Source organism: Muntiacus reevesi, chromosome 2 (genome assembly GCF_963930625.1).
Source record: "Muntiacus reevesi chromosome 2, mMunRee1.1, whole genome shotgun sequence".
NCBI lineage: Eukaryota > Metazoa > Chordata > Mammalia > Artiodactyla > Cervidae > Muntiacus > Muntiacus reevesi.
Window position 1 is genome coordinate 166,876,739 of NC_089250.1, and position 17,640 is coordinate 166,894,378.

The 17,640-nt window shown below is 46.1% G+C and overlaps 1 protein-coding gene across 2 annotated transcripts in view; it reads right to left on the reverse strand.

Annotated features, from left to right (window-relative positions):
* The window catches only part of ADAM12 (ADAM metallopeptidase domain 12), a 383,818-nt gene that overhangs the window by 74,592 nt on the left and 291,586 nt on the right, over window positions 1-17,640 (reverse strand). For both annotated transcript variants that reach the window (XR_010661569.1, XM_065923533.1), the window contains exons 10-11: window positions 16,797-16,881; window positions 10,674-10,822 (exon numbers count right to left, since the gene is read on the reverse strand). Coding sequence is in view for 1 of the 2 variants with exons in the window: in XM_065923533.1 (XP_065779605.1) it covers window positions 10,674-10,822; window positions 16,797-16,881 (234 nt within the window). In the remaining variant the exon portion in view is untranslated. The remainder of the gene's footprint in view (window positions 1-10,673; window positions 10,823-16,796; window positions 16,882-17,640) is intronic.

The window sequence follows — 17,640 nt, forward strand, 5'->3', positions numbered from 1 at the left end:
AACTGCGAAACCACAAGTACAAGTCAACTCGAGAGAAAGATGATTCAGGAGGCAAAGGCAAGATCAAGCAGTTAAACAGGATCCCTCAATTTAATACACATGTGGTGTCAAAGATGCTGCTCATTCTCGAAGGGCCGGGCTGTCTCGAGCTAAACCAGAACATGGGCTTAGGAGCGTAAACAACCAACTGAACCACCAATCAACACTCACAAAGCCACTGTTTAGATGACTGTTACCTGCTGTGTGGTTGTGGTGGTTCTCAGTTCCTGGAACTTTGTTCAGAACGTATTTCCCCAAATTCCTGCAACCTTTTCCTCCATAGCCAAGGCCCAAGGAGGGAGTTGGGAGGGGAATGTGACCACAGACAGACCGACTTGACCCTCCCCATGACCCGTTCTCTGACAACACGACCTCCTGTCACTAAATCCGAAACCAGCTTGGAGAGGTTTTCCAAAAACAAACAATAACTCACAGTTCAGGGCCAGTTCAATGCATTCCTAGCTCCTCCAGGAGCACCAGCCTCACGCTGTTGCCGTCTTCTCTTCCTGGTGGGGGGGACTGTAGGGCCCACTTACAGCCGTGGCTGCAAGAGGTCTTGGTTGGGACAGGTTTGCTCAGCCAAGTTTCAACCCCAAAATTCTGAGGCCGTCTTGAGAAAAATCTTCAGATTTTTCACAATTACGCCCTGGAATAAAATCTTGCAATCACCACGCAAAGAATTTAGGAGTGCCCAAGAGGCATGTCCTCTCGGGGCGGGTGGTGGTGTCTGCACCCATGGCGACTGGCCTTTGTCAGCAGCAGCCTGGCAGGACTGGGGTGCCGCTCAAGGTCACCTGGTTTCAGGGGCTACTGACTTCCTCTCGCTCTGCATGTCTGCGTTAATAAGCATGAAAAGCAGTGACCACTCTTGAGCCAGGCCCTGTCGTGGGCCAGGAGCTTGGTGGGCATCCTGGCTCACGGACTGCCTGGTGACTCAGATTATATCATTTCCTATTTTACAGGTGAGGAAACCGAGACGCAGAGAGGTTAGGCACCTTGTCACAGTCCTCTGGTTCCACCGCCACGACTGAAACCCCAGCTTGCTGCCCTGAAGCCCCTGTGCAGCTTCTCTGCAGCCACGCTGCCTCGAGGGCAGTCAGGACGCCTCCGGGAGCCGCTTCCAGGCATCACCCCAGGGCAGGGGCCTCGGGGCAGCCTCGGATGTGACCTGGCATAAATGGTGGGGAGCCGTGAGGGCATCTAGGAGGAGGTGGCGGGGGGCAGGTAACAGCGAAGGCCACCGCCCTGCCTGTGGCTCCAAGCGTACCTCCGAGCATCTCTCTGAAGCTCCCTGGGGGCGGATATTGGGATTTACGGAGCACACCTGCACTCACACACACCTGAGGGCAGTTGTGAGCCCGTGGGTTCCAACAAGCTGCCAGCAGAGGACAGCGTGGTCCACCTGGAACGTTCGGGACTCTGCTGGGGGCTTTTCCGGGGGCTAGTGGGGGGGCTGTGTGGATCCAAGCCCCACTCTGCCGGGCCAGGGGTACAGGTGTGACCTTGAACACACCGGCTCACATGGCAGAACAGAACTCCGGAGGCTTCAACCTCGTGCCAAGTCCAGGAATGGAAAGTGACCGCACGAGGACCAAACGCTTTACCCCGTGGGCCGCCAGATGGGCCGCAGACGGCGAAGAAAACCACCGGGCCGGGAGCGAATGATCAAAAACGTCCTTAGTAGGACATGTCCATTGTTAATGACAAACACCTGGGGCCCAGAATGGAGCCATCTGCCGGCACGTTATAATTCATGGTTTTAACATGTGACCTTTGACCTCTGCATCTCCTCTCCCCTTCCCCCCCGGAAATTAATTAAAGTGTAAATGCAATTGGCCAGAATTTTTAATAAAGAAGGAGACCAGCTGAGCTCTGGGCACTTGAGAAGTGCGCCAGCGGTCGCTGGGCATTCCTAGAAAGGAGCCCTTTTACTTCTGCGCCCTGATGGCTCTTTCCCGAATCCAGTCCCCAAAGGCCGGGGACTCAGGCCAGGGGACCGGGGCCGCGCGAAAGGGGCCCAGCCCCTCAGAGGCGGCGTCTTGGCTTCGTTACAAGACGAGGCCACTGTCCCTGTGTGGGGCTCGTCAGGGCTGGGGCTCAGGCAGACCTAAACAGATCCAGGGCTTAACAGAGGGCGGTTTACACGTCGAGGTAACTGCGCCCTTGCCTCCCGCCCCAGGAGACAGACCTACATAGACCCTGCTGGTGGTCACATCTGCTCAGCCTGCAAGTTTCTGACAGGGGAGGCGCTTTTAAGCAAACATGATCGCAAAGGTGGTCATGGCAGATACTTCCACGCTATCCAACAAAGGCTGAAGCCTACTCAGCCCTGTTCTTATGTCACTGAGCTCCCGACGCTGGGCTAACTATCAGGGCAGCCTGCAGCTCGAGGGTGCTGAGGATGACTCTCTAGGTCTCCCTCCCCTTCCACTGCCCCGGGGCTTGGAAATGGAAGGTTCCTTTGCTCAAGGACACCTAGTGAGGGGCCAGGGAATAGGCGAGAGGCAGGAGCCAGAGGCTGCGGGCTGATGTCTTGAGTCTGATCCTGATCAACCGTGAGGGCCTTTCTGAACCTCGGTTTTCTTATCTGTAAAATGGACGTGATTGTTTCTGCCTTTCCTTGTAGAACTGTGACAATTAAATGAGAAAGGTCTTTGTAAGCTGGGGATAATCTGTGAGATCTCCAGGGCCTTATTCTTACAACTACTTTTAGGTTTTCTATTTTCAGCCTCCTACTTTAGCTAAATTAAACACAGGCTTTCAGGAGAAGCCACTTCTGGAAGGACTCCTCCTTTTAAAAGCAAATTGCTCCCTGGTCTCCATGGAGTTTAAAACAGGAAACAGTACACTCAGCCTCCTATTTACCTGGGGTTTCTCAGTCCTTATTCTTTTTTATTTTGTTTTTATTGTTTCTGTTCTTGTGAGTTATCATAAGTTCATTGTAGCTGATGTGGAATATACAATAAAAGAAAATGGTGGTGCTGCAGCAAATACTATAGTATAAAAGCCAATGGTCTCAGAATCTTCTCCCTGGAAGTTTAGCCATTACATGCAGGGCATTACACGCAAGGGATTTACATTACATGCAAAAAAAAAAAAAAAAAGCTTAGCTATTAACTCTGCACACATCTGATTGTGCTGGAATCACCATCCATCTATGCATCTACTATCAGCCTACTCAAACATCAGCCTATCTACCCATCCATCAACCATCCATTCAACCACTCATCCATCCTTCCATCCATATATCCATCCTTCCATCCTTTCAGTCCAGAAGTACTTATTGAAATTTACTATATACCAGACACCTCTATATTCTAGGTGCTGGGGATTTAGCAGTGAATAAAACAGACAAAATTGATGACACACTGGGTCCCTCTGAATACTGTTGGTCACAGAGAGGCCCAGATTTACCCTTGATGTTACACTGCAGCCTCTGTGCCACATGTTCTGGGGAAAGGAGGAAGCTTTGTGTGCGTGTGTGGTGTGTGTATGTGATGGGTGTGTGTGTGTGTTGTTTGTATGTAAGGGTGGGGGAAGCATTGGCAAAATTTCAGCAGCAATGTCCTAGGGAAAGGAGGAAGCTGTGCGTGCGTGTGTGTGTGTGTGTGTGTAGGTATTGGCTGAATTTCAGCAGCAATGTTTTCACACATGTTCTACCACAAATAAAATGCTGGATTAACGAGCAATGACAGGAAATAATTCTCTGCTGTTGTAACATAAGTTGAAGGAGATTTGCAGAACTAAATGCTTAAAAATGGGCCAGCCCTCCTTCTTGGAGAAGTCACACAGGGACAAGGCTCTGGACTGAGGAGGCTTCAGTCCTCACACGAAGCCTGAACGCAGCAAAACAGCCACAGAGGCAAGCGCTGGCGAGGAGCCGGGAGGCAGGGTGGCATGGCCGCCCCAGTCGCCATCTAGCCTGGACCACGGAGCGCCCTGGGAGCCTGAGGTGGGAAGCAGGAGCATCTTCCTCTGACCAGAACCCCCGAGCAGACGCGCTTCTCCTCTTCCTGAGGTTCACCACTGCCGCACGTGTTCACTGGACCTAAGTCACAGCAAGGTGGAGGGTCAGGGGCGTGGCTCCTGGGGACTCAGCCTTACATCCTGGGGCTTCCACTTGGGTAGCTTTGAAAACATAAGCGATTCATTTATCTCTCTGAGCTCCATCAAATGGCTATAAGCACACCCACCTCACACTTTTGACCAATGACAGAGGACACCCCAGTGCCGTCCAGGGTCCAAGTCAACTTTGCCTCTGTTCATTTCCTCCAAGCTGGATATTCAAGGAGGAGAGGCCATGTGGAATGGTCTTCCCAGCTTGACCTCTGGTTTGCATCCAGCTTAAGAGGAGCAGACATTCTACATGCCCTTGGGCAGTGACTATTACTATCCCAAGTCTGCACGGGTCGCAGACAAATTCTTTCATTTTTTTTAGTGAGCAAAATCTAATCCTGTGGAGAGGAAATAAGTATACAGTCTGTACTGAGGGGCTCTCCTGCCAGTTCATTTCCCCTTTATGGTTACGTCGGGAAGTAGCCAACTCAATTACTCTGGTTGGATAATTAAATCGATTCTAACCTACAGTGTTTTAACGTTACTAGAGTTCCTCATTTTGTTGCTGTTTGTATTTCTCTTTTAACTCCTTGGGGAAAGATTTCCATTCCCTCTACTGTACTTGGAAGAAGTGAAGACTTTCTTAAACTTTTCACTGAGGAAAAAAAAAACTCACCTTCAAATGAAGAGATGATATGGGGAAATAATTTTCTCCAATCCCATACTCATAAAATCCCTTTATAATAAGCATATTTCAAGACCTTAGATAGATCCTCAAACTTCAAAAGTTTGAAGGGTGAGTATTTAATTATGTATGTTTTGCACTGATTTTTCAAGAAAGCAAGTTTTTCAAAAGGTATAGACTTTACAGATACATTGGATTTCTGTCAGTTCCTACCACATCTGAAACTTGGGAAGTTTTCATTGAAAAGTACAGTCAATTTTAATTTCTTGAATCACATTTTCAGATAGAAAAGTGAAAGTGTTAATTGCTCAGTTGTGTCTAACTCCTTGCGATCCCATAGATTGTAGCCTGCCAGGCTCCTCTGTCCATGGAATTCTCCAGGCAAGAACACTGGAGTGGGTAGCCATTCCCTTCTCCAGGGCATCTTCCTGACCCAGGGATTATAAATGAGTCTCCTGCTTTGCAGGCAGATTCTCTACCATCTGAGCCATCAGCGATACAAGCTGCCTCAAATATAAATTCAATTTTCCTGTAACACGAGCTAGGAATTCTCGAGGAGAGTCAGCCAAACCCTATTCAATTCTTCTGGGATTGGTTCAGACTGGACTTCACTCTGGAATATTCCCAGTGCACACCCCTTCCAACCTTGCTTCTTCTTCACAATAAATTACTGGTAATTTTTTTTTAAGGTGTTAAATGCTATTACGGTAACGTTTAAAATTTTCTCCTTATCTTTAAGAGGCACAATTCAAATATTTATAGGTGAGGTTATGATACCCAGTATTGTATAAATAGATTAGGCACCCTGACTGCAAACCCCATGGCACCCAAAATGTCCTGGAGGAGAGCCCTGAGCTTTGGGTCTGCAATCACCAGTTTGCTTGTCTGTCTTCCTCGTCACGGTAGAAGGGCCTAGAAGTCAGGATTCATGCCATGGGTCTGCTGGCCCACTCTGCTCCAGATCAGACACATAGGTAACCCAAAATACTAGTTGAGTCAATGAGAGGTTTTGCTGTAATTAGTCGCCCGGCCCTGTTTCCTGCAGCTGGCTTGTCCGAGGTTGAGGGTGGAGCCCACGTCCTCTCGGTTTTCAAGAGAGGAGGGTGAACTTGGGTGGAGCCATCCAGCTGTGCTCCATGTCTGGACAGCTGTGTAGCAAGGAAGCATGCAATGAATGTTTCCTGAATTGAATTAAACGGAATCGAATGAGCCAATTATCCACACTTCTGCGGAAGTGGACTGGCGATGCTTCCACCTTAAGCGTGGTTATTCGATCTAGCTGTAGATGGTATTCGTGAACGCCCAACCTCAGCGGAATGTAAATGATCTACACCCCTTGTGAGCAAGCGGTGACCCTCGCTCCTTTATTTTCTCAGCCCACGTTATACTGGGCGCCGAACGCACTGCCCGCCACTGCCTGTTGGCAATGGGGCAGCACATTCTTTGCTTGAGAGTTGTTTGTCAGCCTGGATTAAACAAAACCCAATAGCCCCAAACTCCAAATCTTAGGATCAGCATGAAAACTATGGCAGTAATTCCTTTCAGAGACACACGTGTACAATGTGGAAGTGTTCTTTTGTGGTCTTTGGACGTAGAGTCCTTAAAGAATCTTACTGGAGAAACAGCAAAGTGAAATCCCAAACAGAAAAGACTCAGTCCAGGTAAGAATACTGGAGTGGGTTGCCATGCCCTCCTCCAGGGGATCTTCCCGACCCAGGGATCAAAGCTGCATCTCTTGCATCTCTTGCATTGGCAGGCAAATGCTTTATCGGTGAGCTACTTGGGACATCTTCTAGTCTTGACTTAAACGTCATCTCCACATAGTTCTTCCCCAAACCACTAATTAACGTCTGGTCCCCCAGCCAACGCGTCTGCTTTCCACCCTCTTCCTTTGCTTTCATCACAGATCTCCTTTTAACCTGCAGTTTTTAATTTACTGCTTTCCAAGGCTGTATTCCTCACAAGAATTCAAGTTCCATGAGGTCAAGAAAAGGACCTCTCCTGCTCATGGTTGAAATAACTCCACCGTCTATCCAAGTGCATAACCCGCTGCAGGAACTGAGTCGCTGTGTGTTTCAGTCCAGCTGTATCCCGTCATGAGATGGCTCTATGACTCCAACTCTCATCTTAACCGGAAATTTTCCACAAAAAATAAGAGGAGGTTCTGACAGTAATTTCTGAATACTAACCCTGCCTTTTTTCCTACTCTCGGAAGTGACATTTACTATTATACTAAATATTCCTTCCCCAAAGTGCTCACATTATTCAAATTATTTTTCTTACTCCCATAAATGTGGCATACTTAGCCCTCAACCCCTTAAGGCCAAATGCTCCAAGAAGCTCATTAATGGATGGACTCAACTGAGTTCAAACTCCTACTCCAATCCCCAGATTTTGCTTTTGCCAAAGGGTGATTTCCAAGACAGGTCTTAATGTTAACTATCCAAAGACATAAAACACACACTCTCACACACACTCAAAGACCTGTAGTAATTAATGATATGACCCCGTAAGGACACCCCCTCCAACTATTTCTGTAATATGCAACTGAAATCATGACACCCATGTTTAAAAGAGCTCTCCTCCGCCCTCCATTTCCAGGCCTTTGGGTCCCATTCGTCAATGACGGCAGTTGGTGAAATTTCAGAGTTAGAATTCTGGAATGTTTTGATAAGGAATAAACAAGGGGTATTAAGGAATGCATTTCTTTCCTTTAAACCATCTGCAACACTTGTTTCTTTTTGATTCTGGGAGAGTTTCATATCATGAAAGCAGTCCCTGATTCATCTCTTTGCAAGTCACCTTTGGGGCTGAGACTTAAATCACATTTTTAACATTTGCCACTCATGTCTGAATCAGCAGTGGGGAGGAAGTCGGGAGGAAGGTTTGGACGTGGGCCAGTTGAAAATGAGCCATTCTGGCAGAAACCATGGGCGCTCACATGGCACTAGAAGTGCTTCCCAGCAACCATGAGCAGGAACTCTGGAAGAAAAGAGAGCCTTTAATGCTTCAATGGCTCCAAGGTTCCTGTGAGCTAAACAATAATAATAACACCACTGTCTATTTGTGGAGTGATTTGTAATTTACAAAGACATATGATCTCATTTAATCCACTCTCTGACTCTCATGGGGACCCTATGAGGTAAGAGAATGACCACGTTGAGATAATGCTGGAGATTAAAAGCAGCCTGGAAATTCTACAATGGGTGATGGATGACTGAGGTGGCCGGAACGGCTCGACCTCCCCTTTACTGTGGGCTTTTGTGATTAATTCACCCACTTGCTTAGGAAGTCTCTCTCCATCTGAGAAAATTAAAAACACCACTCTCTGGACAGGAATGTGGGATCACAAATGAGAACCAAATAGAAGAGATTTACACAAAAGCACAAACTCAGCAAAAGAGGAAACTTAGAAATCGCTAATAAGGTATAAATCAAGGAGAGGCTATTAGCAAACCCCTGGTAAGAAAAGGAAAAAAAAAGGTTTTAAAGTGATTTGCTGAGCTCTTAACAATACCATTTCTACCTATGATTTTCAAATATCTCCAGGGTAATTTGGCTCGAATCCTTAAACACTGTCATGAAGGTGTTCCAAGTTGAAGAGCTTCACACAAAATTACAGAGGGTACCGGAAAAGCAGTGCCTTGCTATTATACCTCCAGAATTGTGTGAATTTTAGAACTGGAGGGTCTTGCTCATCTGTGCGTTCCCCACAACAAAATACGTGGGGTCAGAGTATTTGTTTAATGTGTGAACAAGCAAGTGAAAGAACGGGTGGATGGATGGATGGAATGATGTACACAATGAACAGATAGATGGATGGATGCAGGACCAGATGGATGTATAGGCAGATGAAACAAACAATGAATAGATTGATGGAGGTAAGGAATGGAAGAAGGATAAAGACTAACTCACGTATTTTACTGATAAAAACGTAAGAGCCAGTGGGGTTACTAATTTGTCTATTTTGCCAAAAACAGCTGGTGTCAGAACTGAGGCTCTCAGGTCTCTTAAAATCCCAGTCCAGTGTTCCCAGTCTAGACTCTTCTCTTCCATTTGCCTTTTTTAATCAAGAGTTCTGAATCATCAACAGTATTAACAACACAATCTTCTTAGTCTTTGAGAGCTATTTTTGGAGGCAATATAGGCTGGTATATTTGTGCCTACTTGATAATCAGGGATATTAGGCACAGAGTGAATTTCCTGTGACCACTTTGAGCTCATCAAGAATGAGAAAGCATGAAAACCACTCAATTTCACATCAACTTTCTGCCAATCTCACCCTCAGAGATTCACACAGCGAGCTGCCCGTGATGCTGGACCCTATCTGGGCCGGTGGAATACTGGAAACAGAGGGGAGCCACAGGCCCTGGCCCAACCTCACCCCCAAGGAGAAATTCTTTGCCCCAGATACCCAACAGACAGTTATTCTGCCCCTGCCCAGGGAGTTTAAATGACACGGGGCACATTATTTCTTGGAGCAAACTGCCCCGCTTTGGGGATGTTCCCCTGGTTGAAATCTAGAGTTTTGCAGCATTTCACTTCCTGTTGGTACTGGGCCTAAGATATTGGGTTGGTCAAAAATTTCATTTGGGTTTTTCTGTAAGATGTTATGGAAAAATCCAGATGAATTTTTTGGCCAACCCAGTACTTTCACTTCCGGCTCAGGTTCTTGGCTTCTGCCATCACAGGCTCAGAGAGCAAGTTCTTCTACGAGGTCTTGGTGAGTCCCTTGAATTGTGCTTAAGACAGAACCTCGAGCAAAAACGATGCATATCTGTGCTGACGGTGGTGATGGACGATGCACTGGAGATGCAGGGCCTTGCTGGGATGAGATGGCTCAGGGACCAGTTCCGTTGAAATGACAACGCCCACCATGTGAGTCTGCAGTCCAGCCTCACAAGCTATTCAAGAGGAGGCCCACGAGGCTATCAGTTGCAGAAGCATTACCGCATTCTGTAACGGTCCATCCCTCCACTGGGACTTCTAATCCTCTTTAAGTAGGTGTCCCTTGCACATCACACCCTCATGGAGGCCGGCCCTTAGGATGCCCATCGACACCTGCTTCTTGCCTCCAGGGCTTCCTTTGGCAAACCCAGGGAGCAGGCTTGGCCTAGGAAGTGCCATGAAGATAAGCACTGGGGAGGTCTCAGGGTATAAAAAAGAAGCTGGCATCATCACAAGGGCATGTTTTCCTTCACTAATGAAAATCTTCCTACTTTAGCACAACATCTAGTTTGGGAGGGACCCTTAGAGGCGTAGGAATGTATTGGAATCTGGAATCATTCCAAGCTGCATCTATTTCCACCTCCTCTGAATGCTCCAATAATTAAACTGTCTTCCTTTTTTTTTTCTGGGTGGACCAAGTATAGAATTTCAGAAAACCATGAAGCAAGGAAGAATGATGTAACTTACGGAGGAGGGAAAGTCACTGAAGATTGAGAAGGGGATGTGGTATCAGCAGTAAGGACCCTACAAGTTCCCAAGCTACTGACACTTAGATCCTTCGCCCCAGGGTCAACCCAGAGAGAAGACGCGTCTCCCCACCTGGGACCCATCCCATTGCACCCCCTTTGCCCGGTGGCTTTACCAGGCCCAGATGGAGCTGTAGGCGCAAATCAAAACCACGTGTGGGGAATTCCAGGGTTATTTGTGATCTCTAAACAAAGGTCATATCCGGGTCCACCACTTCTAGGTGAAGAGCTCAGGCCACATGCCCTATGCTCTGCAATCCAGGTACTTCTCTCTGAGGAGCCCGGTCCACGGACTTTGTTTCTGGAAGCTTCCACGGTGCTCTGGCCAGAAAACCAGGGAGCTCTTTGCCCAGCTGTTTCCTGATACGCGTCCCCAGCCACAGCCCGGCTCCGGGAGCAGCTGAAGCAAGGGTACTTGCCCGGTTGAAGGGTTCATGATGCAGCCTCCTTTGTCGGCGGCCGTCTTGCAGCTGCAGCCTCTCTCCAGGGTGTCATGGTTCATCCCAAAATTGTGGCCCAGCTCGTGCGCCAGGGTCACGGCCGCGCCCAGGGGGCTGTCTGAATGGTCCTCAAAGAAAACACAAGGGCACAATGTATAGGTCACAGCCTTTTGACCTCTTTCCCAGCACCCCCTTCCCTCCCAGCTCTGCCTCCCAGACATTTATCTTTCATGAACACTTGATGGAATCCAGTCTCCTAAAGGAACCAAGATGTGCTGTGCTATGCTCAGACGTGTCCTGACTGTTTGTGACCCCATGGACTGCAGCCCGCCAGGCTCCTCTGTCCATGGGATTCTCCAGGCGAGAATACTGGAGTGGGTGGCCAGGCCCTCCTCCAGGGGATCTTCCCAACCCAGGCATCAAACCCACATCTCTTGGGTCTCCTGCACTGGCAGGCGGGTTCTTTACCACTAGCGCCCCCTAGGAAGCCCAAGGATAGAGCCCCATTATTTAGTTTAGACTTAAAGATTTGACCTATTTTATTAAACTAGTGGGGGGCCCCCTCTGCCGAAGAATGCATTCCTCATGAATACATGTAGGATTCCTCGTGTCTTTACATGAAATAATCAAGACAATCATTTCCCTCCGACGTCCTACAAGCTCTCACAAGACACAGTTCTACTCAATGAGGCAAAATGCTGTCCTGCCTCACAGGAAGAGGCGTTCCTTCCTAGGTGGCTCAACTGGTAAAGAATCTGCCTTCAGATGCAGGAGATGCAGGTTTGATCTCTGAGTCGGCAAGATCTCCTGGAGGAAATGGCAACCCACTCCGGTATTCTAGCCTGGGAAATCCCATGGACAGAGGACCTGGCGGGCTACAGTCCATGGGGTCGCAAGGGTCGGACACGACTTAGTGACTGTGCAACAGTAGGAAGAGGCAGCTCATTTCTGCATGGGAAATATAAGTACCATTTTATCCTTGATTGAGAAGATGCTGATAGGAAGTCAGGAGAGGAAGCATACTTAGTACAGTCTAAGTAAGATCTGAGCAATCCTTGTTTTTTTTTTTTTTTTTTTTTTTGACAGTTGAACCATGCTTGCTAATATTGTTTTACACATTATACATAGCTTGTTCTCAATATACATCTTTCTTGCTTACTGTCTCTCATCGACTCCTTTTCCCTTTCATTTAAGTTGGCAGCCATGATACCCATGGAGTCTTCATCCTGTTAGCAGATGCATTATCTTGTTGGCCATTAAAAGATTCGAGCAGGGGAACAGTTGGAATCCAGCAGGGCTGCTAGTGTTGGAGGGGCTCCTGGGAGGCGTGAGTCGGCAGTGTCTCACTGCGGGGCTGGGGGCGCTGGCAGGACTGTTAGTCCTGGAAGGTGCCCCTTGGCCCCATTCTCCGGAATCTGAGCACTTCTTACTGGGTATGCTTCTTGCTATCTCCTTGGTAAAGAAGGATACTTGGGAAATTTTATAATAGTTCACCATAAAAGCAAACTACATTGAATAAAGTGTCTGAAGACTCACTGAATTAAGATCGCAACTTGCCTGCTCTCATTTTGTCAGGAGGCATCCTGATTCTCGGACTCTTGCTGCTGGGAGTTCACCCAACCTTTTGCTTGGTTTTGGAAGGTGGGTTTTCCATCTAGCAAGAGCTGCTTGGCCACCCCCAACTTAGTGCAGTGCATGCATGGCTTGGCTAAAGAGATATTAGAAATTAATTTTTAAAATATCACTAACTCAAACTTTAATCAGTGACTATGATTTGCAGAAACGGTGCCCATGACTGGTGTTTCTGCAAACGCCTGCACGTCACCGGGTGTTGAAGGTGACTTTCTGAAGCCTGCTTTGTGCTGCAAAAGGTAACATGCGGGTTCCCAGGAAACAGTGACACTGTGCTTTACAAGCTTCTTGGCACCAGAAACCAGTTCTGTGGAAGACGATTTTTCCACAAACGGGGGAGCGGGTGGGGATGGTTTTGAGATGTTTCAAGAGTATTACATTTATTATGTAGTTTATTTTTCTTAGTATTATATCAGCTTCACCTCAGATCATCAGGTATTAGATCCCAGAGGTTAGGGACCCCTGCTTTATTTTTTATTTTTTTTTCCTTTCTTTTTTTTTGGGGGGGGACCCCTGCTTTAGAGAAAATGCTATTCCTGATACAGATAATCTTTGTGGGGCCTCTTGATAGAGGTGTGCTCATGTAAGATTTTATAGGTTTGCTGGCAGTTGAAGCTGTACTGCCTTTCTCAGTAGCCCTCAGTCTAAGAACAGAGTGGCATGTCAAACCAAGTTATTCTTAGAATAAATGAAATTCCTAACAAATTACTTTGTTTAGATTTTACAGTTTCCTGTTGTAGGAAGCTTCACAAATGTTTCAGGAAATCAATTTTCTTCAATCTGAAAATGCTGAATTTAGCATGCTTTGGTACAAAATTCTAGGAATTCATCTTTTTTTTTTTTTTTTAAAGACTCTTCATCAAATTCTTTTATATCACTGAATATCGTGGTTTTGTTTTGAACTGCCTAATTGTTTCACATTCTTCCACATATATGTGATTATAAACAGAATGTCTCTTAAGAAACCCTGATAAAAGTTTACATTTCTAATAAGACAAAAACCTATTTCTTTATTACTGGCATTATCTCCAAACCAAGACTATTTTAGTCCAGTTAGATACAAAGGCGTGGCTTGAGGTAACTGAAATGAAAGATTTGCTCAATCTCAGAAAAATGGAGAAACGGTACAGAACTCAGATCTCCAATGCAATCAGGATTCCTGTTTCCTTGTGACAGGATTTCCTTCCTCTTAGATTTGTGAGTCCTTGAAAGAGGCACGGTTGCATGTAACACTCACGAATTTAACTTCAGACACAGTGGGAGAAAGTCTGGATGTTTTAGATCAGGTCAAGATATTGATTTTGTTGACCTCAAGAATTTGATAGAAACTAAAGGAGTTGTGCGCTTTCAGCCTACATGGTGTTTCTCTTCAGTTCAGTTCCGTTCAGTCACTCAGTCGTGTCTGACTCTTTGCGACCCCATGAATCGCAGCACGCCAGGCCTCCCTGTCCATTACCAACCCCCATAGTTTACTCAAACTCATGCCCATTGAGTTGATAATGCCATCCAGCCATCTCTTCCTCTGTCGTCCCCTTCTCCTCCTGCCCTCAATCCTTCCCGGCATCAGGGTCTTTTCCAATGAGTCAGCTCTTCGCATCAGGTGGCCAAAGTATTGGAGTTTCAGCTTCAGCATCAGTCCTTCCAATGAACACCCAGGACTGATCTCCTTCAGGATGGACTGGTTGGATCTCCTTGCTGTCCAAGGGTCCCTCAAGAGTCTTCTCCAACACCACAGTTCAAAAGCATCAATTCTTCGGTGCTCAGCTTTCTTCACAGTCTAACTCTCACATCCATACATGACCACTGGAAAAACCATGGCCTTGACTAGACAGACCTTTGTTGGCAAAGTAATGTCTCTGCTTTTTAATATGCTATCTACATTGGTCATAATTTTCCTTCCAAGGAGTAAGCATCTTTTAATTTCATGGCTGCAGTCACCATCCGCAATGATTTTGGAGCCCCCCAAAAATAAAGTCTGACACTGTTTCCACTGTCTTCTCATCTATCTCCCATGAGGTGATGGCACCAGATGCCATGATCTTAGTTTTTTGAATGTTAAGCTTTAAGCCAACTTTTCACTCTCCTCTTTCACTTTCATCAAGAGGCTTTTAAGTTCCTCTTCACTTTCTGCCATAAGGGTGGTATCATCTGCATATCTGAGGTTATTGACATTTCTCCTGGCAATCTTGATTTCAGCTTGTGCTTCATCCAGCCCAGCGTTTCTCATGATGTAGTCTGCATAGAAGTTAAATAAGCAGGGTGACAATATACAGGCTTGACGTACTACTCCTTTTCCTATTTGGAACCAGTCTGTTGTTCCATGTCCAGTTCTCTTCACGTGAAGCAAATAAGGAATGTGCCTAAGGATGGACTTCACTGTTGGCCGGCTTGTCAAACACACTAATTGTTAATTAATTCTGACCTGGACTTGACTTCTGATGCAGTGTATTTACCTGCGTCTCTTTCCCACATTCATTTTCATCTTTTGAAAATAGTCTTCCCTGTCTGCTTTCAAAGACGGAATCTTGATCAAATGCGTGCATGTAAACAGAATAAAGGATGTGAACTTTAAAAAGCCTATTTTTGTGATCAGATCAGTCATAAGAATGTTTAACATGCCACAGCTGCAGACCTGCCATGCTTATAAGGAATTCAGTTTCAGCCCTAAAAAATATTTATGCCAAGTTTTAAGTGGCAAAGTCAGTAGCGACTGACCATGGAACCATGAAAGAGAAAATGATTCCCTCTTAAAACTTTACAGGCTACTCTGTTAAAAATACAGTTGGGATCTGACTTGAAATGAACCTGGCACCAACAGAAAACAAACTTTCCAGTGACTTCCAGGTTCAAAGAAAACCAGAGGGCGGACTGTTTAAGCCAGAAGTCCACTGGGTGGGTGCAACCCCTCTGTAGAGCCTCCTCAGCCTACACGTTTAGTGCGTGTTTATGTTAATTACCCACACCACCCAGAGGAGAGGAAAATATTCCATGCAGATATTCACTAAAAAGATTAGGGTGGGCAGTACGTGAAGAGCAAAGAGAAGTCAGCAAAATATTCCTCCTTCAGCCCTTTAATACAATCAAATATTCACAAATGTTCTGTTTGAAAAATGTGGAAGAATTCACGATTTCTTGGAAGGGCAAGGCTCTGTTTGTTTAACAGAGGGGGTGGGATGGTCTCTGAGGACACTCCCTGTCTGAGGGCTGGTACGAAGGGGACACTACATTGTTCCATCAGGGTCTGAAACCACATGGGATGAGAGTCTTGCCTTTAGTTACCCGACGAAGGGGAGCCCATCAAAGTTACCTCCCTGTTACTTTCAGAAGGAACAAGTCCCAAATAGTCTCCCCATTTTATTTCCTTTTACAAACATGTATAGCTCTTATATGAAAAAGTGATCGTTGTAAAGCAATAAACCTAGGTCTCTGCCTTCCAAGAATAAGGTTAGTATAAAGACAAATTGGACCCTGGCAAGGAGGTATGTCAAGCATTTGCAGTGGTAAACAGTTAAAAACCTCAGACTTTTGGCTATCGGACCTAGAGGCAGAACCATCAGAAAGCCATTCTAATGGTAATATCTGGTGAGACCACAGTCCATCCCAGAAGCTGAGTGATGAGGGCAACCCCAGTGCCCTGGCTCATCCCAGTGCTGGGAGGATTTCCTGGTTGGAGGCAGTTGAATCAAAATCTCACTTGAAACTTTTCCTCCATAAAAGGTGTAGATTGGCTTCCACTGAACTAGTTTTACACCCTCACCTTTCCTATGTGCAGCTCGGTGTGTTGTTTTAAACAGTCCCTAGAATACGGTTTGGAGAAGGCAATGGCACCCCACTCCAGTACTCTTGCCTGGAAAATCCCATGGACAGAGGAGCCTGGTAGGCTACGGTCCATGGGGTCGCTAAGAGTCGGACCCGACTGAGCAACTTCACTTTCACTTTTCACTTTCATGCATTGGAGAAGGAAATGGCAACCCACTCCAGTGTCCTTGCCTGGAGAATCCCAGGGACGGGGGAGCCTGGTGGGCTGCCGTCTATGGGGTCGCACAGAGTCGGACACGACTAAAGCGACTTAGCAGCAGCAGAATACGGTTGGGTAGGGAATACCATAAGCAGAAATAGGGTAGAAATATATCTAAGCTGACGCCTTAGAAAAGACCCTGATGCTGTGAAAGAATGAAAGCAAAAGGAGAAGAGGGCGGTAGAGGATGAGATGGTTAGATAGCATCATCGACTCAGCGGACAGGAACTTGAGCAAACTCCAGGAGATAATGAAGGACAGGGAAGCCTTGCATGCTGTAGTCCACGGGGTCACAAAGAATCAGACATGACTTAGCAACTGAACAACAATGATATCCAAGGAGCACTAAAGAAAAAGGACCTAATTTTACAAAGTCTGATAAGTTTCCTGAAAAATCATCAAGAGAATTAGGTCTGGACATTGCTGTCGACTTCTCCATGCCCCTGGCTTACCATGACGATTCCCCCGGACTGTTCAGCCGTGCACATGCTCATGATGGGTGCCATGCCGATGGTGGTCCCTTGGAAGTAAACTCCACTAGGAATAAAAGAAAGGACTCTCTTAAATCAATACAGAGAAGCTTTCTAACATTTGAAATTCTGTTGGACGTTCCTGCATTCCAAAAGCAGAAAAACTGCAAAAGCATATATAAAGATGAAAACTAGCACAACATTTTAAATCAACTACATTCCAATTTAAAAAAGATGAAAATAGTTGCATGAGAATATGTTTGCAGGTGCTTTTTATCTTTGGTTCTTCTAAAAATGTGTGTTCCAATTGCCTCATCATCCCATAATCCTTAAAGATTTCTGTTTTCAAGATGCGGGGCAACAACCAGTCATGACTTGTATACTTAAAATTTGTAACCTGTCTGTCTCCTAGTGAATGGGGGTGGGGTGTTCCTTTTAAACAATATCTGCTGTTGCTAGGGCTGAAAAGAGTAACGGGAAGAGAGAGAGAATCACTATTAACAAATGAAATGCATCAGATGCTTTACTCGATTCTCTGCTGCTGTTGAATTTTGCATTCCTGGGTAATGTTACTGGGTTACAATTAGGCCAGAAACCCAAACTTTTCCAAAATGTCCTGCTAATATGGCTTGCAAAAATAAAAACAGCAGAAAAATGATTGACCCTTGTGAGTGAGTGCAGAAGCACCCATAAAGCCTTAGCACCTAGGAGGAAGCTTCCAGAAGGAGATGTCATGGCTTTGGAGAAGGTTTTCCCCACATGGAATCTTAGTGAAAAAGTAATGACATCAAGGCCTGTTTAATGCAATGCTATGAATTCTAACTTA